Consider the following 22,427-nt stretch of genomic DNA (forward strand, 5'->3'; position numbering starts at 1 on the left):
GGAAAATGACAGGAATAAAAGGGAAGAAAGAGAAATGAATGAATGAGGAGTCAGAGCAAGTAAAGACTGTTAGGATCTGAACTTGGTAGCACAGGAGACTAGAACTTGCCTAGTCTGGCCAGGAGACCAGAGAAGCTCAAAGGGGGCTCTGTGTTCTTGGAAACCTTGAACAAGAGAGAACCTTAGCCTATCAGAGGTAAAACTGGGGAGAGAAGATTTTCTAAAGGATCCCATAATGAAAGTTATAGGCTAAAACTGAGCAGAATTTGGATACTTCAGAAGATCTATATCCTGCGCTAGACAAATATTAAGAATGTATTATGCCTCTTATATTTGACCAGGTCTATGTGATGTTGTGCTAGATTGATAGAAAGGAGATAAAAATAGACCCCACCTCCATTGAGAAGGAAGAAGTTGGCATCAGCCATACTTGCAGTCACTCTAATGCCCACCTTGGCCTCTGCATTCAAGAAGCGTCAATACAGTAGTAGGGAGAGTGAGGATCTTAGCCCACAGTCATCAGAGAGCGGCAAGTATTCTGCGGTTTAGGAGAGGAGAAAAGGAGTCTTAAGATGACATAGGGGTCAAATGACAGAGTATACCTAAAAATACTTTTCTTGCAAAATTATAATTTATTGCTATTAGGACATGATTTAGAATTTGTGATTTTCTCCTCATCTGTAAAATTCCGTGCTGTAGCTGTGTCTAAGGCATCTCTGTATCCCCTTAGTGCTTAGCACCATATCAGACATCCTAGTGGTGTTTTCTTAGTTGCTTCACTATTCATACTTTTTATTTTTACTGAGGATTAGTCATTGTTTACAGCTAAGAATAGGGTCCTTGATAAGAAGAAAATGCTGTCCCTGAGATCCCCAGATCTTTGTATGTGGCATTAAAGAGGGCCTGGCTCACAGTGGACACATGGCAAATTAAAATGAAGGGGGAACTCAGGGCTGGACCTGTATGATGCAGAAAGTGTGTTGGGATACCCCTTGTCCTATTGGGCTGTGATATCAAGCTCCATCTGGACTCTGAGTCTTTTCTCCCCTTGGGCTTTTCTTCATCTGAAAATCATACGAGGAAGGGCATGTCTCAGACTTCCAGGGAAGTGACATTAGCTTCCCTTTCTTTCCCTCTCTCTCCAGGTGCCAAGCTCTCCTGATGAAATGCGTTCTGCCCCATCGGGCTCCGGGGGCAGTGTCTGGTGCTGTTGATGCCCTTGTTCGAACTTTCCAGAATGGATAGTCCCCCAAAGCTTACTGGAGAGACCCTCATCGTCCACCACATCCCCCTGGTACACTGTCAAGTCCCAGACAGGCAGTGCTGTGGGGGAGCAAGTGGAGGTGGTGGGAGCACAAGACCCAATCCCTTCTGCCCACCAGAGCTGGGCATAAGCCAACCGGAACAAGATCTAGGACAAGCTGACTCCCTGCTATACAACAGTCTGCACTCTGCTCCAGGGGGATCTGCACGGTCTGCAGACAGCAGCACCAAGAGCAGGGGTCGGGATGGAAGAGGCCCTGGGGCCCCTAAACGACATAATCCCTTCCTGCTGCAGGGGGGCGTGGCTGAGCCAGGACTTGGTGACTTATATGATGACAGCATTGGTGACAGTGCCACCCAGCAGTCCTTCCACCTGCATGGAGCTGGCCAGCCCACTTTCCATCTATCCTCTTTCCAGCTGCCACCACCTGGCCCCAGAGCCGGCAGGCCATGGGGGGCAACGCAGAGTCGGGCTGGAGTGGTGGAGGGGCAGGAACAGGAGCCGGTGACAACCTTGGATCCCCAGCAGTGCAGCAGTAACCACTGCTGCCGGCCAGAGCTGGAAACGGAGACCATGGAGCTGGATGAGTGTGGGGGACCTGGTGGGAGTGGCAGTGGAGGTGGAGCCAGTGATACCTCTGGCTTTTCCTTTGACCAGGAATGGAAGCTCAGTTCAGATGAATCCCCAAGGAACCCTGGATGCTCAGGCTCAGGACCCCAGCACTGCCGCTGCAGTAGCACATCCAGTCAGTCTGAGGCGGCTGACCAGTCCATGGGCTATGTGAGTGACTCCTCCTGCAACAGCTCAGACGGTGTACTGGTCACCTTCAGCACCCTCTACAACAAGACGCATGGCAACTCCCATGCCAATCTCAACTCTGCCCCACAATCTTGCAGCGACTCTTCCTTCTGCAGCCACTCGGACCCTGGCGCCTTCTACCTGGACCTGCAACCCTCCCCGGCTGAGTCCAAGATGTCTTATGAGTCCCATCACCCTGATAGTGGAGGAAGGGAAGGGAGCTACGGTTGTCCTCATGCCTCATCTCCTGAGCTCGATGCCAACTGCAACGCCTACCGCCCACACTGTGAGCCCTGCCCAGCGGTGGCTGACCTCACAGCCTGCTTCCAGAGCCAGGCCCGTCTTGTTGTGGCCACACAGAATTACTATAAACTTGTCACCTGCGATCTGTCCTCCCAGTCATCCCCGAGCCCCGCTGGCTCTTCCATCACCAGTTGCTCGGAGGAACACACCAAGATAAGTCCTGTGCCCAGCTCTGCCCCAGACCCTGGCCCTAACCAGCCCTCGGAGTATTATCTATTCCAGAAGCCGGAAGCCCAACCAGAGGAACAAGTGAGGCCCATGGAAGCTGAAGCTCCCACGGGCCCCACTGTGATTGAGGGGCAAGTCTACACTAACACTTCACCCCCCAACCTTGGCACTGGACGTCAGCGCTCTCGAAGCTACGATCGCAGCCTGGAGCGTAGCCCTCCTGTCCGCCTGGGCTCGCTGGAACGCATGTTGAGCTGCCCGGTGCGCCTGAGTGAGGGCCCTACAGCTCTGGCTGAGCCCAGCTCCCCCCCTAAGCGGGTCACCTCCTTTGCTGAGCTCGCCAAAGGCCGGAAGAAAGCTGCAGGCTCTGGCTCCCCGCCACTTCGAGTGAGCGTTGGGGACTCCTCCCAGGATTTCTCACCCATTCAAGAAGCCCAACAAGATAGGGTGGGCTCGCTGGATGAGGGTACTCACTGTAGCCATAGTCTACCACCCATGCCCCTGGGGCCAGGCATGGACTTAGTTGGCTCAGAGCCCTGGTCCACCCAGGTCTATCAGGGCCCCCAGTCCAGTGAGATGCCACCTGCTGTCCTCAGAGCTTCTGGGCAAGGCTCCCTGATGCAGCTGATGGATCCAGGCTCTGCTCTCCCAGGGAGCCCAGCCAACAGCCATGCCCAGAGGGATGCAAGAGCTAGAGCTGACGGTAAGGAACCTAAAGGATGGAGATTACCCGGATAAATGCATGGCCTCCTCAGTGACAGGGCCCTGTCAACCACCCCATCCATATCACTAGCGATTCCTCAGCCTAGACCAAGCATCTTTCCAGTCCAGGGGAGAAGGAGGTTAGAGGATAAAAAATGCACTGAAGAGATAAAATCGACAGAACTTAGAGGATGATTGGGAAAGGAAGCACTCAGAAGATTGTGATTCTGAGCCTGGATAACTGGAAAGATGATAGTGTGATTAGGGACTGCCAACAGAATTAGATTTACTGGAAAAGGGATGAGGCATGAGTTCAGTTTGGGACATATAGGGATTTGCAGTGCTTACGGGTTACGTCTAAAAGCCGAGGACAGTCCAACAGGCAAACCACACTGGGTATCAGTGTAGCTCATTCTTTGATCAGGCATTGTAGCCGCTCTTCAAAGAGCCTGAGAGCTGACACTTGGCCTTTAGGTCTAGTCCGGCTACTTCCTATTTATCTTATAATATGTAAGTAGTGATTTTATAAAGACTCTATGTTAAGTGGGTGCTGGTGATAGAGAGATGAGAGGGACAGTTTCTGTCCTCAAGGAATTCCAACCAAGGATGGAAACAGGAAAGTGAAATGCAGAGATGGCGGTTTACAGAACATCTGAATCGGAATGAAATGCCAGCGAAGGACTGCTAACACAGTTTACATTCAGGCACAGTCTGGAAAGACAATTAGGAGTTAGCTTTGTGCAGGTCTGTAAGGTCATCCTAGGTCATAGAGTAGTCTGCACAAAACCACAGAGGCACAGAGTAACTTGCTGCTTTCTAGAAACTACAAATAATTGAGGATAGCCCTAGTGGAAAGTGATGGAACCACTGAAGGATTTCAATCAAGAAAGTGGCTTGTTTGTTTGTTTGTTTGTTTGTTTGTAACAGCTTAGCCTGTTTTGATTTGCCTATTAGAAAGTTCATTGGTTGATTGGGTGAAAGGTAGATTGGAAAGGACCCCTGGAGGTCAGGAGATCACCATGATGTGGGAGAGTCATTGGAATAAAAGTGGTAGTTGAAGCTATGAGTGGATGAGAGCATCCAGGAAGAATGTGTGAAGCTATAAAGGGAACAAGGATAGAGCCCTGGGGATACCATGATTTAAGGGTGAGCAGAGCAACCCTCAAAGGAAACGAAAAAGCATTAGGCAGGAAAATATAAGGAAAACCAGGAGAGAGCAAAGTCACAGAACCAGAGGAGGAGAAAGTTTCAAAAAGAGTTAGGTTCAACCAAATGAGTTTTGAAGAGAAATCACTAAGAGTAAGGTTGATAATCCTAAAAGCAATATTTGGGAGCAGTGAGGGTGGAAGCCAGATCTCAGCGGGTCTGGAAGAAAAGGGAAAAGGCGGGTAAAGGGGAATTTTCTGTGCTGCAGCCTTAGCTTGGGTGTCTTAGCTTAGCAAAGGAAAGGGGTTAAAAAACCATAAATAGTATTATCTCTGCCATTATGGAGACACAGTCCAGCAAAAGACTTCATACCTAAACATACACAAAGGAGCTGCCCTTGGGAGAGGGAATAGAAGGGGAGGGAAGATGCAGGTCAGAAATAGAGGGATTAGCCAGTCCTTTGGAACCCATTCCCTTCTTAGACTGCAGTATCTGGTGGGCATATGTAGGCACAGGGGATCCTGTGGCTGGCATTCTGAGGGCAAGAATACTAGTAATCCTGGTCAGAGATGGGAGGAGAGGCATTGGAAGTGTTTTCTGTCAGATGACTTTTTGCATCAAGATGGTGTGCGTTCCATAAGTCTCCAGTGACCTACCACAGGGGTCTTCTCTTGATTCTGTAAAAAAAAATTAATAATAATAATAATAATAATAAAATGAGTGACAATTCAATGAATTCATAAATGACAAAAGAAGCTGAGATCTCTTTGAGATCCTGAGCAGCAAAATCAAGATTCAGAAGGATCTTACCACATCTGGAAAGAACTGATAAAGCAGGGACCCGCGTGAAGTTTGATGTGTGAGCTATACTTGAGTTATTTGGGATATTTAATTGATTGCATACTCAGAATGAATCAGCAGTTTTGAAGGATTTTCAGAAGTTACGACGACTGGATTTATTCATAGACTGCAGAGGGGAGCTGATAGTCCCCCACTCCTCTGAACCAGTTAGTGCTCACCTGGGAGTTCCGGGCCCTCCATTTTAAGAAGAAATTGAGACTGTGGGGTTGTGTCACCTACAGAAGAGCAGACTTGGGTGAATGTGGCCTGTCTCTGTCTCCAATTTTCTTAAGGGTTGTCACGTAGAAAAGTGAGAAAACTTATTCCCTGAGGGTAGAACTGAGACCCACTCCTCACAATAATCCTCCCCCTTCCCTCATCATATTCCTCTGCCTCAAACTCGATCCTGGGAACTTAGCAGGGAGGATGCTTAAAGAGTAGGATTAAGTAGTCTAATTAAAACAGTCTTTACATAGGAGGTATGTAATATAGGTAGGGTTGAGAGGGCCCAATCTGATAGCCAGGGTCAGCTCAGCCTTGAAATCTGATATTGGAATAAGTGGAAAGGAAGAAGACATTCCCAGCAGGAAAGGCAGCATGCTTGAAGATGGGCCTGCGGCGGGAGCGGTGGTGTAGATGAGGATGGCAGGTGTGGGAGTTTGAGCGGAAGAAGCCTAATCTGTGGCCGGTGTGGGCACCTACCTGACTGAGAAGGTTCCACTTTATTCTGAGGGCAGTTGTGGCCACAGGGGATACAATGAAATTGGTACTCTAGGAAGCAAGCTGATAAGAAGATTTTGGACGCAGTGAGGCTAGCCTTAACCGAAGGTTCAGTGGGGATTCACTCATTTAACAAATCTTTATTCATTACCCACTATGTACCAGGCTGTGTTCTAGGCACTAGGGTATAGCAATAAAAAGCTTTTTAAAACCTGCTTTTCTGGGGCCCTTACAAGAAGTAATAGACAATAAACAAATAAGATCATTTCTGGTGGTGAAAAATGCTGAAAAGAAAATGGCAACAGGGTATTGAGAGTTACTGTCCAGAGGGGCTGCGGTGTGGAGAAGGTCTTACTGAGGAGGTGGTGTTTGAGCTGATGCATGAACGATGGAAAATTTCAGGCAGAAAGAAGAGCAGGTGCAAAAGGCTCGGAGAAGTTAATAAACTTGACATGTTAAGGACCGAAGGCAGTATGGCTGAGTCTAGTGAGCAGGGGAGAGTGACGACGGTTGCTCTCTAAGCACTGACCGGGGATGACAGGAGAGTATCATTTGAAAGTGTCCCCTGGGAGTGATTCTGAAACACCTCCCTAATGGGGTTGTGGTCACGTCCCCTTAAGACTCACCGAAGTAAATTGATGGGAAAAGATGAGGGCTAGGAAAGCCCAGCCTGATACCATTCCATGGGCAGTGCAACGTGGTAAAGAGAACATCAGCCCCAAAGTCAGACTCTGGCTTAGGCAGAATTCTAGCTCCGCCACTTCCTAGTTGTGTGAACTTGGGCAAATGACTTAATCTCTTGAGTTTCCAGTATCCTGATCTGTCAAGTAAGGATGTAATTTCTGCCTCACAGAGTTGTTGAGCCACAGAGCTGTGCTAGTGAGCCACACCCAGGGGTTTAGGCCGTGTGGCTGCCTATAGCGCCACCTTGTGTTTGTTCAGATATTTGCAGCATGCGGTGTTTCATTAGAAGCACCACCCATGCACAAAGACAGTGACTGGAGTTTTGGGTTTCGTTCTGAGCCCCGTGTTTTGAGGGACATGGACCTGAAGATTGGCTGGAAGAGCAGGAGAGGACCACTCTCGGGAATATGTGAATGTGTAGAGGGAGCAGATATGCACTCTGAGGCTCCAATGCCTGGATCATGTAGGAGCGAGGTGAGGCGGGGTGACAGGAGGTTGATTCTGGCTGCAAGTAAAGAAATACTTTATTATGGCTAGATTTGCCCAAGAATGAGATGTGCCTACTTGGATGGAGATAGGGGATGCCGAGTGAAAGTTTGAGGTAAATAACATCTTGACCCTGGAAATCTGTGGCTTTGACTCCAAGTCTTTGGGCCTTAGAAACAGAGAAAACAGTAGTTCTGCCTAACAGAGATGGAAGTCGTCAGGAGAACGGTGATGGATGAAGTGTTCTAAAATAGCCAATTTTAAATGAAAGCAAAACCCTAAAGCAGAGTGATGGAGGGATCATAGGAAGGTGGGTTCGGGAGTATGAATGTCTGAACTTGAATAATACGGGGGAGAATGTGTAAAGTGAGATGTAAGAATTGAGCCTTCAGATATACCCACCTTTGAAGTCAAGAAAATGAAGAGTTAGTGAACAGCCAAGAATACAAGACAGTTCCATTTCATATCCAGTAGGAAAAGCTTGACAAAAGAAGGGGGGAGCCGTGTCATAGTCCACAATCCTGGATTACCCCAACCCCACTCAATTCCTACAACCCAGGTCTTGCCCACCTCTTTCCCCTTCCCCAGGGAGCGGCATCTCCTGTCTGCTTCTGTGCTTCCTCTCATGTGGTATCAGTGTCTGTCCGTCTGATTCCTTCTCCATCCATGTTGCCACAGGGGGTGGTGCTGAGAGCCGACCAGTCCTCCGCTACAGCAAGGAGCAGAGGCCAACCACGCTGCCCATCCAGCCCTTCGTGTTCCAGCACCACTTCCCCAAACAGCTGGCCAAGGCCCGGGCCCTCCACAGCCTTTCCCAGCTCTACGGCCTGTCGGGCTGCAGCCGTGCACAGCAGCCTGGCCCCCTGGCTGCCCCCACGGCTCAAGTCCCTGCCTCAGAACCTTCAGGGGAGTCACAGGCATCCACCAACAGAGGTGCCAGGAAAGCTGGACCTGAGCCAGAAACCTCACGACCGTCACCCCTGGGCAGCTACTCCCCTATCCGGAGCGCTGGCCCCTTTGGGCTCAGCACCGACTCTTCTGCCTCCGCTTCGTGCTCCCCTCCCCCGGAGCAGGCCATAGCCACAGAGAGCTCACCCCCATGGAGCCTCTCCTGCCCTGCTGTCCAGCCTGCCGCCTCCCAGCAGCCCCAGAAGGAGGATCAGAAGACACTGACCTTGGCTGAGTACCGGCTCCATGGAACAGGAAGCTTGCCTCCTCTGGGCTCCTGGAGATCTAGCCTCAGTCGAGCAGAGAGCCTGGCCCGGGGAGGTGGTGAAGGCTGCATGGCCTCCAGGCCCAATAACGGTATGAGCGTCACAGCCTGCCCCCAAACAAGTTGGCACCACCCCCCTCTTTGAATAGTTTCTTATACTCCAGCCTGGGATCTGAGGTTAAAATACTTGCATCTCGCCCTGACGTGTTTGGCTCCGTGGATAGAGCGTTCGCCTGCGGCCTCAAGGGTCCCAGGTTCGATTCCAGTCAAGGGCATGTACCTTGGTTGTGGGCACATCCCCAGTAGGGGCTGAGCAGGAGGCAGGAGGCAGCTGATTGATGTTTCTCTCTCATGGATGTTTCTGACTCTCTCCTTCTCCCTTCCTCTCTGTAAAAAAAAAAAAAAAAAAATTATTTATATATATATATATATATATATATATATATATATATATATATGTTCTTCCCCAACACATCTGTGGATAATATGTATTCCTAACCCTCATGTTATACACGGGCCCCCTGGGTGGGTATGAAATGCTGTCTCCTGCTAATTCTTTCCTGTCTCTTCTGCTAACCTGTTCTGCTTTCAGCCAACCACCTATCCCCTCAAGCACTCAAGTGGCGGGAATACAGGAGGAAGAACCCACTAGGGCCACCTGGTTTGTCAGGGAGCCTAGACCGAAGGCCACAGGAAGCTCGGCTGGCCCGAAGGAACCCCATCTTTGAATTCCCTGGCTCCCTCAGTGCTGCTGGCCACCTGAACTGCCGGCTGAATGGTGTGTGGGCAGGTCCCCAGGATACCAGGGCAGACTCTGCCGGAGCTGGGAAGGGCTGGAGAAGGGGTCAGTCTGCGGGGTATAAGGCACAGAACTGAGCTGCAACTGTTGGAAAGAGAGTTCTTGGGACTGATTTTTCTCTTTTTTTTTCCAGGTCAAATGGTGAAGCCGTTACCACTGACCTGCCCTGACTTCCAGGATCCCTTTTCCTTGACTGAGAAGCCTCCAGCTGAGTTTTGTCTGTCCCCAGACGGCAACTCAGAAGCCATTTCCATTGACCTTCTTCAGAAAAAAGGTGGATATTACCCCAGCTCAGGCCAGGAATTCTGTTGTCACTACCTATTTGTGCCTGTTGCCCTGCTGTCTGGCCCTCCCTACCTTAGAATTCCAGGTGCCAGGAAGGAAGTAGCACAGGCATTGGGGCGAGAAGTCTGTGTACCATGTGCCATGAGTGTGTACAAGTGAGAAAGGGTCATTGATCAGATGCTTTGGAGTCAGGCTCCAGTCTCTTCTCTCCGGGAGCTTAGTGAGGGAGCCTGCATGTCATAAATAAACGTCCATGTGCTCTAATGGGGGGGATTCCGTTACCACAGGGCCTAGAGGCCAGGGTAAATGTGATGGTAACATCTAGTAAGATACGGACTAACAAGGAATCAAGCTATTTAGCAAATCAGAGACCATAAGAGAGAGCAGTTTCAGTGCGATGATGTAAAGATTTGGCATGCCCTTGTTGGTCACCGGTGTGAGAGGCCCTGGATTTTATCCAGCAGTCAGTAGCCTGGTGTCTCAGAGTGGAGAAGACAGATAGATTGATCAGCATTGGAGTAAGATGGCAAGGAAGTTAGGACTTTGAGGGTCTCAGTAATGTAATCATTGAAGTGGGTCCCAGCTGGGGCGTGAAAACAGGAGGGGCTTGAGAACCGGGAAAAACAGGAAGTGGCCTGGGCCTGGTGCCTTGATGAGACTCGTGTCCAGGGACAGAGAGAGAGTGTAAGGAAGCCCTTCCTCCTCCCACGGAGGGTTCAGTCCCAGCTGAGTTGCTCAGGGACTCTTCATGGAGCTGTGACATCAGATTCTCTCTTGCAGGGCTGGTGAAAGCTGTTAACACTGCAGTGGACCTCATCGTGGCCCATTTTGGCACAAGCCGGGATCCTGGGGTGAAGGTAGGCAAGAAACCGTGGAGAGCCGAGCTCCACCTGCTGACCCTCCCCTTCTCTTGCTCTCTTGCATCTAGGACCCAGAGTTGATTCTTAGGAATGGGGATCACAAAGAAGCACCATAAGGGCTAAGAAGGTCAGAGAGGACCAGGGTTGGACTTCCAGTGATCCCCTGTACTTCCCTACTGCATCCACAGGCAAAGCTGGGGAACAGTTCTGTTAGCCCCAATGTAGGCCACCTGGTTCTGAAGTACTTGTGCCCTGCGGTCCGGGCGGTGCTGGAGGATGGGCTCAAGGCCTTTGTGCTGGATGTCATCATCGGGCAACGTAAGAACATGCCGTGGAGTGTGGTCGAGGCTTCTACACAACTAGGTAAGTGCTGTGTGCAAGATGGGGACCCCAGGGTGAATTTAGGGTCCCAGAGATTGGGCATGTGACCTGCAACTCTGGCTTCCTCCCAGGCCCATCCACCAAGGTCCTGCACGGCCTCTACAACAAGGTCAGCCAATTCCCAGAGCTCACCAGTCACACCATGCGCTTCGACGCCTTCGTCCTCGGCCTGCTCAAGTGAGTGTGGTGGCGCAGCGAGACCTGCAGCCACCAGCCCTCCCCCTGGTCGCGGCTGCCTCTGAGGAAGCAGCTCCCTACCTGAGACAGACAGGGGGCTGTGTGGGACCTGCTGCCAGAGCGCAGGCTCACTTCTCTCCACCTAGCTACAGCCTCTCAGTAGATCAGTGTTTTCCCGCCACACCCACGATCCTCCTGCACTGACACCAACATGGGCTCCTGCTTTTACAAATCCACAGTCTGGCTCCTTTGGAAATTAATCTGGTTCTGTTTCTCTGGATATTGTAAACCCTGCTCCTCTCAGTTCCAGCAGTGCTTCCAAATCCTGCTTGACCCTAAGTCCACCTTGGGATCCGTGTCATAGTATTCTCCTTTCTCAAGCATGGGCCCAGGTCATCCCCTTCGGCTCTGTACTCTCACTCAGGAGCTGCCCCGACTTCCTGGGTCTTGTGCAAAGTGACTCCATTCTAGGAGCAAGCGACTGGTTTGTGAACCACATGTTCACCCCCTCCCTACATCTTCACTGGCTTGTCAGAACTACATGACATAAAATGAACCAGGTAGCATCCCTGCCTAGAAAGGAGACATTCACCTGTAGTCTGCCCTGTGTCTGACCCCTGTGTCTGTCTCCTTTGCACCTTATGATCTGGCTATGCCCACATAAGACTCAACTCTCTTCACCTATCTCCCTACAGCATCCGGTCCCTGGAGTTCTGGTTTAATCACCTCTATAACCACGAAGGTAATGCCCCGAACCCTGCCCTGTCTTGCAAACTCATCATAGGCCAGGTCTCACAGGCTCAAGAGGGAGGCAACAGCTGTCTTTTCAGATGCTAGAGGTGGAGAGGGGGACCATGCAAAGCTTGGGCTTCTACCAGAGTCCTTCCCCACCTTCGGCTGTGGTAGAGCCTGGCAGTCAGCGGGACACTCGGGCCATCTGAACTCGCGGCTGCCACTTAAGGCCGTGGAGTTAATGCACCGCAGCACTTCGGGAACCGCCTACCCTGTGGTGCCTCTAAAGAGCACGTTACAGCCTGCGCAGCCCGATGCAGTGGCTCTGCCCAGGGTGCCTTTCAAAGGCCACCCCAGGCCAGGCTCTGTTTTCCTGTGTGGCTCAGTCCCTCTCTCTTTCTCCCTAGATATCATCCAGACCCACTACCAGCCGTGGGGCTTCCTGAGTGCAGCGCATACTGTGTGCCCTGGCCTCTTTGAGGAGCTGCTGCTGCTGCTACAGCCCCTGGCCCTGCTGCCCTTCAGCCTGGACTTGCTGTTCCAGCACCGGCTGCTGCAGAGCGGGCAGCAGCAGCGGCAGCACAAGGAACTGCTGCGCGTGTCCCAGGACCTGCTGCTGTCCGCCCACTCAACGCTGCAGTTGGCCCGGGCCCGGAGCCAGGAGGGCCCTGGGGACATGGACGGCGCCGCCCATGGGAAACGGGTGAAAGGTGTGGGTGCCCCAGAAGGGGGAGAAGATGAGGAAGAGGAGGAGACAGAAGAGGTGGCAGAGGCAGCTGGGGGCTCCGAGCGTGGCAGGGCCCGGAGCGGGCAGGCTGGTTGGTGGTACCAGCTCATGCAGAGCTCCCAGGTCTACATTGACGGCTCCACTGAAGGTTCTAGGTTCCCCCGTGGTGGCAACAATAGCTGCAGTGGCGGCAGCAGTGAGAAAAAGAAAGGGGCAGGAGGTGGGGGGCCACCCCCCCGAGAGGGAGTAGTAGAGGGAGCTGAGGCCTGCCCTGCCCCTGAGGAGACCCTTGGCCGAGACAGGGGCTGGCCCTTCTGGATGGGGAGCCCCCCTGATTCTGTGCTGGCTGAGCTGAGACACAGTCGGGAGAGAGAGGGGTCTACGGCGCCCCCAGCAGAGAGTGAGGAAGGAGCCTCCGGACCGTCACCTGGGGGCATCAAGTGGGGACACCTCTTTGGATCCCGAAAGGCTCAGCGAGAGATCCGGCCCACAAACAGGTGAGAGGCAGCCCATAGAGGCAGTGGGGAGCCTGGTCTAAGCCAGGGCTCAGACAAAGCCCTGACTGCTAACCCCTAGGCTACCCTCGGACTGGCTGAGTCTGGACAAGTCCATGTTCCAGCTAATGGCGCAGACAGTGGGTGCCCGCCGGGAACCAGAGCCCAAGGAGAGCCTGCAGGAGCCACATGCTCCAGCCCTGCCCTCCAAGCCTCCATGGTGAGCCTGGGGGACTGAAGGACTAGGGACGGGGTTTGGTTTTGGGTGGGGTTTCTCTGACCTCCATTTGTTGTTTCTCCAGCGAGGTAAAAGCACTGTGCCACCATCTGGCCACAGGCCCTGGACAGCTGAGCTTCCACAAGGGAGATATCCTTCGAGTGCTGGGGCCAGCCGGAGGAGACTGGCTGCGCTGCAGCCGTGGCCCTGACACTGGCCTGGTGCCTCTGGCCTACGTGACCTTGACCCCAACTCCAAGTCCAACTCGTGGAAACAGCCAAAACTGAGGTCCTGTGCATGCTGGTGGCCTCAGGGACCCTCATAACCATCAGACTCAGAGCCTGAGAGTCCCTCCCAAGCCCTCTGGCTTGGCTGTAGAGAGCAGACTGAGAGCTGGGGCCATGTATTCCTGTGCTCAGTATTAATTACCCCACCCCACCCCCCCCCACCCCAACTGTCCCATGACCATGTCCAGACCACCCAGGAAAGGAGGGGAGGGACGCAGCACTGGGCTGCCAGGGTTCCCCCGGCCCATCTGGGCCAGCCTTTCCATGGGTACAGACAGGCATGTCCCTGTGGATGGCGGGGACCAGAAGGCCCATCTGCAGGGCTCCCGGGCCAGGTAGTGAGGATGACGGGTGACAGTGTAGGGCCAGATCCCTAAGCTCCCAGATGTAAATAGGCTGTGGCCAGTGCCTGGTGGTCAGAAGAGGGAGGAGCAGCCCAGGCTTCTGTTTATGTATTTATTTATTTATTTATTACACCTATTAATAAAAAAGGTGCTTGGCCTCCAAACCATTCTCTCTGTGCCTCCCCCTACCCTCCAGCCCACCTCTCTTTCTTCCAAAAGCATGGCTGGGATACATGAAAAGGGAAGAAAGAACTTGAAGTCCAGGTACCTACGCCACGAGCTGCTTCTGGAAGGTGCTGAGACCCAGGGCATCATGGGTGAGATGGCCATATGTGCGGCCAAACTGGAACTTATATCCTGTGTGGTCAAGAGAGTCTGTCACATGTAGTCAGTGGCATGGAAAAGCCATTTATAGCTCAGCCAGTTGCCTAGACCCTCCAAGCTGTCCTCCAAAATCTGGTCCTAATTCCCCACTTTCTGCTCCCTCAGTTTTCTTTTCTGCCCAATGATAAAGCTGAACTACATGACCTGAGGTCCCCAAATCTATTCTTTCCAACTACCAAAACCACCTCCACCCGTCACACACACATGCGCGCGCACACACAACCTCACCTGGCACGTAGCCCCCGTAGTTAGGTAAAAGACCCAGGTTCTGAGGGTAGATCCTTGAAAGTGGGGGGAGAGGTTTGAGACCCTTCTGGGATTTGCCCTCTGAGCACATCTGTCCAAATTCCTGCAGTGCCTGGTTGGTGAGCACAGGAAAGCTGGAGCCGAAGAGGAAGCGGGCACGGGGCACATAGCCAGTGAAACCTGGGGAGTGGGGATTCTGGGTCAGGACCTCCTGGGGGCCTCCCCACACCTTTAGTCATTACCACCTCCCCTCACCTGACATGAAGAACTTGTGAGGATCTCCGTCATCCATCGAATAGGGGGAAGCCTTGTGAGGGGAGTTGACAGAAGAAAAACGGTGCTGTCAAACTTAGCCCCCATGCTCTGACACAAGCTCCCAGGGAGTGGAGCTGGCAGGCAAGCCCAAGTCCCCAGCCTACACAGAGGTACAGCTCCCCACTCCCACCACACTGCACCCTCCCCGCTCCCCCCAGCCTTCTCAGCCTCACTTGTCCTGCCTCCTGCCCCAGCTCTGCCCCCTGCGCCTCCAGCTCTGGCTTCGGCTTTGGCTCTGATTCTTGGTCTTCCTCCACTTCTTCTCCCTTGACCTGCTTTGACAGCTCCTGACTCCCTGGTTCCCCGTGCCACTGAGTGAACTCATTCAGAGCCTCAGCCCAGACCTGGTTGCAGTTCTTGGCAAAGATGAACTGTGCCTGGGGGATAAAACCTGGGTGGGCAGGGGGCAAAGAAGACCTCTGTTAGTGTTAGGGACACACATTCAGGGACGGGGCACCTGTCTATCTCTGTGTACATACCTGTGTACCCAGGGATCATGCTGGAGCTGAGCCTTTTGTGCCCACACCTGACAGGCAGGCGTCCACGAGGAACCTCGGGAGATCTTGGAGGCCGAATGGGAGGCAGAAGTGTGCGGTGGGCAGGGGGCCAGGCTATGCCAGGAGCTCCCCGAAGTAGCTGCCCCGTCATCTGCCCATAGGTCTGGCCCATGCCGAACCGAAGCAGTGGGCAGTGTCCAGTGTACCTGTAGCACAGGACTCACCCCCTCATCTCTAGACTCCCCTGCCCACCCTCCCCAGAGACAGAAGCAGAGAGCTCTGAAGCCCTGATCTTTTCTGGACTCGGCTGGTTGTATATTTGGAGCAGGCATCTCCCTCCGCTGCCTCCCTTGTTACCATGGAAAAGACAACACAGAGCTTTGTGGCAGCCCCAGCTACTATTCCTTGCTTTTCATTTTCTCTCCACCATAGAGATCCCAGCCCTGGGCCTCCTGCACAGGTGTGTCCACTTGGCCCCCAAGGTCCAGGTGCACGACTCCTAGATCCCTAAACCCCTGTTCCCAGAAGCACGCAGGGCTGTGCTCTGGGTAGAAGTCTTACCCCGGGATATAATGAGGTTTCTGAGGGTTCAGCCCCGGCACGAAGGTGCTGGCCATAGCCATGGGAACACAGGCAGTCTCTTTGGTTTCCCTTTGGGCAGAGGCTCTAGGCTGTTTACCCTGTGTCCAGGGCTGTGGGGCGGAGCCAGGGGCAGGGGGTGGAGCCAAAGGAAAGGGGCGGGGCAAAGGGAGGCGAGAGGGGAGGGGGCGCTAGTGTGATGATTGCCTGGCCTGGGCCAAAGCCCTCAGAACCTGAGAGCAGAGGCTCACAGGTCCCCAGAACAAGTGCAGTCCTGCCACATGGGGGCAGGGAAGAGTGGCAGTACAGCCTCCCCACTCCGGGACCCAAGGAAGGCCTGAGGTGGGAGAGCGAAAACTGTTAGGTCTCTTCAACTTTATCTCAAAAGAGGACCCTTCCTTCTTAAACCCTCATCTGAGCACCTGCCTGAGGAGACGTGGACTCTGCTCTTTGTGAGTCTTGACTGAAGGTGATGGATGGAGTTCATTGGAAAAGAGGGTCTCTGAGAGGAGCCCAGAGGGGAGGTGACAGGAGGAAAACGGAAACTAGAGACCTCTAGGCAGTGTGAACTCGTTAATTTTCACTAGTATAACTTGACATTTATTGAATACCTACTATAATCTGGATCAGCATCCATTCAACAAATATGCCTGCCACTCTCTGCTAGTCACACTGCATGGTGGCAGAATGTGTACTATGTAGGAGTCAGAAAAGCTAAGCTTCACGTGACTTTGGGCAAATCATTTACTATCTCTAAACCCCACTATCGTTTATAAAATGCAGATACCATAGTCACCCTGCCACTGTTGTGAGGCTCAAATTAATGTATGCAAATGTTTTGTAAAAATTAAGACCATGAAGCCAGATTGGGGGGGGGGGGTAGCGGGAGGGGGGGTAGGGGAAAGAACATGAACAGAAGGTCAGGCAATCCTGGGCTCCTAATATCTTGTGCCCTTGAGCTGACCTTACCTTCTCTGAGCAGGTGACTTAACTTCTTCTGAACCTGGATTCTCTAAACTCTAACATGAAGGTTAATATAACATAACCTACCAAGGTGCTGTTAAGGATAAAGTCAGATAGTGTGTGAGAAAGAACTTGGCACACGGCTCCTAAAATTTAATTTCCTTCCCTATTGTCTGGTGTTGTCTCTAAGCTTCTAATACATATGGGAAATCAATGAATGATTGGTAAATTCAGTGGATACAGGTTTTTGTTTTGTTTTTTACTGTGGGAGCTCAATGGACAGAGATATGAGGGTAATGTTGAGATTTAAGATTAGGGGGCAAATTATATGTTAAGAAAAGAATTCAGATTGTAAGAGAAGTACAGACCAGGAAGAAGAGATCTCAGAGGGAATGGAGATTAGAACTCAGCTCTGGGCCGGGCTGGTGTGCTCAGTGGTTGAACATCGACCTATGATCCAAGAGGTCACCAGTTCAATTCCTGGTCAAGGCACATGCCCGGGTTGTGGGCTCAATCCCCAGTAGGGGGCATGCAAGAGGCAGCCAATCAATGATTCTCTCATCATTGATATTTCTATCTCTCTCCCTTCCTCTCTGAAATCAATTAAAAAATGAAAATAAAAAAGGACTCAGCTCTGGGGCCCAGGCAAAGCCAGCCAGTCCACCTTTCCAGGAGCCTCTGTTCTTCTCCCTGACCCCAGACTGTGACAGAGCCTGGTCTGACTAAGCATAGGTCACTGACCTCTCAGGAATTGGACAAGAGCGCTGGGTCCCAAGGAATACATGTCATGTGCCCCACTGTTCTGCCAAGGACAGCCTTGGTATGTGTTGTTTAGAGCTAGAGTTGTAGGGAACTTGACACACAGTTAAGGAAATACAGCAGCGATTTTCAAACTTTTTCACTTCATGGCACATAAACTAATCACTAAAATTCTGTGGCACGCCAAAAAACACATTTTTGCTGAACCAACCCAAAAAATAGGTATAATTTTGATTCATTCACATTGGACATGTATTGTTGTGTTGGCTGTTGTCATTTTTTTATTTGACAATTTAAGGGAAAAGAGGTCAGTGCCCTGGATTAAGTAGCCAGGTATTGCATGTTTCAAAAATTCTTGTGGCACACCAGAGTAAGGGTGGGAGCTGAGAGGAGAGCCCAGAATAGCAGTACCGTGTCAAGGTTAACAACCTGGGCACTTGGATTCTGTAGCACACTGTTAGTTGCACACCACATACCTATTCTCACCCCCATCTTCATTTTTCCTGAAGGAACCTTACTTTTGTTCTACTGAGCAGCCAGAAACTTCAGGGAAGCTTGGAGCCAGCCCTAGGAATGAGTCTGAATGAGTCTTGATTAGTCGAAGCCCATCATATTGGTCCTGTACCTCTTGTCAATGATAGGCTAACCTGAGCTGTGGCATTCTGGCAATATGAAAGGAAGTCTGGGATGAGGGAAGGTCGTGGAAGAGTTTCTTTGCTCTTAAAAAAAGATGCACAACAAATTAAAAAGATAGAGATGGACAAGAAGGAATGATGGCCCTCGTCGGTTTGGCTCAGAGGATAGAGCATTGGCCCACAGACTGAAGGCTCCCGGATTTGATTCCGGTCAAGGGCACAGTTGAGGCTCAATCCTCAGCCCTGGTTGGGGCATGTATGGGAAGCAACCAATCTATGTGTCCCTTTCACATTGATGTTTCTCTCTCTGTCTCTCCCCCTCCCTTTCACTCTCTCTAAAAATCAATGGGAAAATATCCTCAGGTGAGGATTAACAACAACAATAAAAGAAGGAATGATGTATTTTCCTGCCTCTAGAAGTTCTGTGGATGTGATGATGGAGCTTTGGCAGGCATCATGAAACCGTATGGAAAGCTAAGCTAAGGATTTTTAGTGAATCAGGAATAGAAACACGATAAAGAATATTTCAAATGAACAGCCATGCCCTGGCCGGTGTGGCTCAGTTGGTTGAGTGTCTGCATGTGCACTGACTGGTTTAAGTCCCAGTCAGAGCACATGCCCAGGTTGTGGGTTCGATCCCATTTAGGGTGCATGCAGGAAACAAGCGATCAATATTTCTTTCTCCCTCTCCCTTCCTCTCTCAAATCAATAAAAACATTTTAAAAAAATAAAATGAAGAACCACTATTAAACTTCATCAAAGAGAAAAGCTAGAGCCAGGGTTGGCAAACATCTCACTCGATGAACCAAATCCAATTAATTGTAGTCACTTATGGGGGTGTTACTGTGAGGTTTCTGGAGTAGTGTCCTGGCTTAGCGGGGAAAAGTACTAAGGATTTGCAGTGTTTCCCAGGGTCATAAGATGGATGCCAGCATACAGCATTGATAGTCCTTCACGTTAGACAATCTTAGACTGATCACTATCACCTTTATATCCAACATTATAGATGGTGTACACATTGCATGAAATAAAAATAATCATAAATGTTAAGAAAAATGTTATCTGCTTAACTCTAAAACACTGAGAAACCACTGAAAAACAATGATAAGTAATCAGAGTACTGTAAGACATCTTATTACATGAAAAATATATTCAAATGTCAATAGCTTTCTTATTAACTATCATTGCCAATTAGATGACACATTGGAGGACTACTTCCAGCATTATGACAAGATAGGTGATCTTCAGAAGATTTGTTGAAAGCAAGTCAAATATAGGTCATTGTGTGTTTGCTTTTCAATAATTTTACTAGATTCTAATCCCTAGAGCAACCACTAAGGAATTATCTAAAACATAAATATTTTTAAAACTCAGGACAATTAGAATAGTATGTTAAAAGTATTTATTTCAACCAAAATAAGGTAATAAAGGAGGAACAGAGGAATAAAAACAAAGCTAAGAGGTCATGAGACAAAACATATGTCCACATGAAAACCTGTATATAATTGTTCATAGGAGCAACATGTATAACAGCCAAAAAGTAGAAACAACCCAAATGACCTTCAACTGATGAATAAACAATCATGGTATATTCAGACCGAAACATCAGCCATAAAAAGAAGTAAGTACTTTTCAACCAATGGTTGTTGGTGCCAGTTCAACGCCAACAGGAATGCCCAATTTGGGGTGTGGTGAAAAAGGAAACTTTTTCCAGTGCACACAGCTCAATTGTGATACAGCACAGCTGTAAGAACTGTTCAATAGTGTTACGGCTCAACTTGGAAGCAGCACAGGTGGCCCTGGAGCGAGGCGGCCCTGGGGAGGCGGCCCTTGGGTGAGGCCACTCTCTGACTAGATAGCTCTGCTCTGCTCCACTCTGCTCTGGCAAGATGTCTTTGATGTTTCAGCTCCAACGGGGGAAATACAGTCTTCAGTCTTTGGTGGAAAGAGAAAGTGAGCCACAGAGGAGCTGACTTGTAGAGAGAAGTCCTCACCCCTGATCCCTGATTGGTTCATCCTTCTGCAAATGAGGGCTCCAAATCTTCAACACAAGTTTGGTCCAAAGCCACTGTCCTGATTAGTCATAAATGGAGCCACTCTGATTGGTCAGTAAAGATGCTGATGGGGGATGTAACTTCAGTTGGGTGGGGTAAGCCTCAGTCCTATGGATTGAAATACAATCCTAGGATCTCTATCAGGCTGGCTCAGATGGCAGAAACACTGTGTAGGCAGGCACTTCAGTGTGGGAGGCAGTATGGAGTGCACTTTGTGAGAGAGACCCTGTTTAGAAATGGCCGCTAGGCTCTGCTTTAAAATTTGAGCAGTTAACCCTGGCCAGCATTGCTCGGTGGTTAGAGCATTGACTGTGCATTGGAGTGTCTTGGGTTCTATTCCCAGTCAAGGGCATGTACCTGGGTTGTGGGTCTGACCCCTGTTCCCCCGCCTCCCCTGCCCCCCGTTGGGGCCCATCTGGGAGACAACTAATCGATGTGTCTCTGTCACATCAATGTTTCTCTCTTTCTTCCCCCTTCCCCCTCTTTTCACTCTCTAAAACTCAATGGAAAAATATCTTTACTCCTCAGGTGAGGATTTTAAAAATTGAGCACTGTTAGCCACCAACTCTTCCTTTTTTTTTTTTTTAATTAGGTATGATATATAGTTATTTTTAATTCTTTATTGTTGCAAGTATTGCCGAAACCGGTTTGGCTCAGTGGATAGGGCGTCGGCCTGTGAACTGAAAGGTCCCAGGTTCGATTCCGGTCAAGGGCATGTACCTTGGTTGCGGGCACATCCCCAGTAGGGGGTGTGCAAGAAGCAGCTGATTGATGTTTCTCTCTCATCAATGTTTCTAACTCTCTATCCCTCTCTCTTCCTCTCTGTAGAAAATCAATAAAATATATATATATTTTTAAAGTATTACATATGTCTCCTTTCACCCATTGACCTTTCCCAGCCCGCTCCCTGCCTCCAGCACAGGCCCTCACTCCCTTACTATCTGTGTCCATTGGTTATTCTTATATGCATGCATACAAGTCCTTTTGTTGATCTCTTACCCTTCCCTCCCACCAACCTTCCTTAATAGGTATCTTCTGCCTTAACTGGTTTGGCTCAGTGGATAGAGCATTGGCCTGCAGACTGAAAGGTCCCAGGTTCGATTCCGGTCAAGGGCATGTACCTTGGTTGCAGGCACATCCCCAGTAGAAGGTGTGCAGGAGGCAGCTGATCAATGTTTCTCTCTCATCGATGTTTCTCTCTATCCCTCTCCCTTCCTCTCTGTAAAAAATCAATAAAATATATTTTTTAAAAATAGGTATCTTCTTCCCCCACGGTCCACATACTGGTACCTGCTATAACACGAATGAACCTTGAAAACACGTTAAGTAAAAGAAGCAAGATTCCCATACTAGCAGTTAGCAGCTGTGCATCACTGCAGGTTGCCCAGGACCAAACCAGAGAGAGTCGGACCTGCATTACCACCATTTGTCCACCATCCAGAACTGTAATGTCAGTGCTGACATGGACACATAAGGAACTGTTGGACATTGAAATTGGGTCTCAAAAGGACTGTTGGCCCAGAAAGAAACTCACTACAGACTGATTCATTTGCCTGTCACCATAACCATTATTGCTTGTCTCATTTTCGGTTCTTATAAGTGTATTTCTAATAGCACATGATCTCACTCATCTAGGGGAAATAATGAACAACATAGACGGATGAACAAGAACAGACCCAGAAACAAGGAGGCATGGATCAGACTGTTGGGCCTCAGAAGGAGGGTAGGGTAGGGTGTGGCTAAAGGGGAGAGATCAACCAAAGGACTTGTGTTGCAAGCATATGAGTCTAACCAGCAGTTAAGGACAACAGGGGGATGGGGGCATGTGTGGGGAGGGGGGTGGGATGGGAATGGGGGGATGAGGACAAATATTTGATACCTTAATCAATAAAGAAATTAAAAATAAATAAATAAGTAGAAAATAAATCTCTAAAAGCGAAAAAAAGAAGAAGAAGAAGCAAGATACAAGGTATCATATGTTGTATGAGTCTATGTATGAAATGTCCAAAAAGAGGCAAATCCATATAATCAGAAAGTGAAATAATGATTGTTTAGGGCTGGGGGTAAGGGAATTAGCACATCAAGTTTCTCCTTGGGATGACAGAAATTTTCTATAACTGATTGTGGTGATAGTTGCACAACTCTGTGAATAAAAACCATTCAATTGTACACTTTAAATGGGTGAATTATATGGTATGTGAATTATATCTCAGTATAAAGCTGATAAAAAATAAAATTGTAAAATACCCCCCAGAACAACCAAAATCTAATGTTAAAAGAAAAAGAAGGAAAGAGAGTGGAAGAAAAATCAAATGGGGTTTATTCTATAAATGCAAAGTCAGTTTAACATTAAAAAATTAGTGTAAAG

The 22,427-nt window shown here is 49.9% G+C and overlaps 2 protein-coding genes across 5 annotated transcripts in view; one reads left to right on the forward strand and one right to left on the reverse strand.

Moving 5' to 3' along the window:
- The window catches only part of RUSC2 (RUN and SH3 domain containing 2), a 50,404-nt gene extending 36,641 nt beyond the window's left edge, over positions 1-13,763 (forward strand). For all 3 annotated transcript variants that reach the window (XM_054727124.1, XM_054727125.1, XM_008141931.2), the window contains exons 2-12: positions 1,146-3,236; positions 7,790-8,416; positions 8,917-9,102; positions 9,257-9,397; positions 10,189-10,265; positions 10,457-10,631; positions 10,721-10,826; positions 11,522-11,568; positions 11,966-12,782; positions 12,862-12,999; positions 13,082-13,763. In XM_054727124.1, the coding sequence (XP_054583099.1) occupies positions 1,214-3,236; positions 7,790-8,416; positions 8,917-9,102; positions 9,257-9,397; positions 10,189-10,265; positions 10,457-10,631; positions 10,721-10,826; positions 11,522-11,568; positions 11,966-12,782; positions 12,862-12,999; positions 13,082-13,283 (4,539 nt within the window). In that variant the 5' untranslated portion in view covers positions 1,146-1,213 and the 3' untranslated portion in view covers positions 13,284-13,763. The remainder of the gene's footprint in view (positions 1-1,145; positions 3,237-7,789; positions 8,417-8,916; positions 9,103-9,256; positions 9,398-10,188; positions 10,266-10,456; positions 10,632-10,720; positions 10,827-11,521; positions 11,569-11,965; positions 12,783-12,861; positions 13,000-13,081) is intronic.
- Positions 13,764-13,895: 132 nt separating this feature from the next.
- FAM166B (family with sequence similarity 166 member B) lies at positions 13,896-15,692 on the reverse strand. 2 transcript variants are annotated; one of them, XM_054727126.1, is made up of 6 exons: positions 15,631-15,692; positions 15,052-15,275; positions 14,755-14,963; positions 14,513-14,564; positions 14,240-14,437; positions 13,896-13,984 (listed from the first exon to the last, which is right to left on the reverse strand). In XM_054727126.1, the coding sequence occupies exons 1-6, from the start codon at positions 15,690-15,692 to the stop codon at positions 13,896-13,898; spliced, it is 834 nt and encodes a 277-aa protein (XP_054583101.1). The 2 variants fall into 2 exon arrangements, with proteins under 2 accessions (XP_054583101.1, XP_008140155.2); XM_008141933.3 differs by having other exon boundaries at positions 14,240-14,369; positions 14,708-14,963.
- Between the last annotated feature and the right edge of the window lie 6,735 nt (positions 15,693-22,427).

Source organism: Eptesicus fuscus, chromosome 15 (genome assembly GCF_027574615.1).
Source record: "Eptesicus fuscus isolate TK198812 chromosome 15, DD_ASM_mEF_20220401, whole genome shotgun sequence".
Classification (NCBI taxonomy): domain Eukaryota; kingdom Metazoa; phylum Chordata; class Mammalia; order Chiroptera; family Vespertilionidae; genus Eptesicus; species Eptesicus fuscus.

Bases quoted from the DNA above. Each gene is read 5' to 3' on its own strand.
- FAM166B (XM_054727126.1), bottom strand. From the start codon at position 15,692: ATGGCTATGGCCAGCACCTTCGTGCCGGGGCTGAACCCTCAGAAACCT. The intron at 14,565-14,754 runs GCAGGACAAGTG...TCCCCTCACAAG, and splicing joins GGGCAGAGCTGGGGCAGGAG to GCTTCCCCCTATTCGATGGA. The intron at 14,438-14,512 runs GTGAGGGGAGGT...CCCACTCCCCAG, and splicing joins TCACAAGTTCTTCATGTCAG to GTTTCACTGGCTATGTGCCC.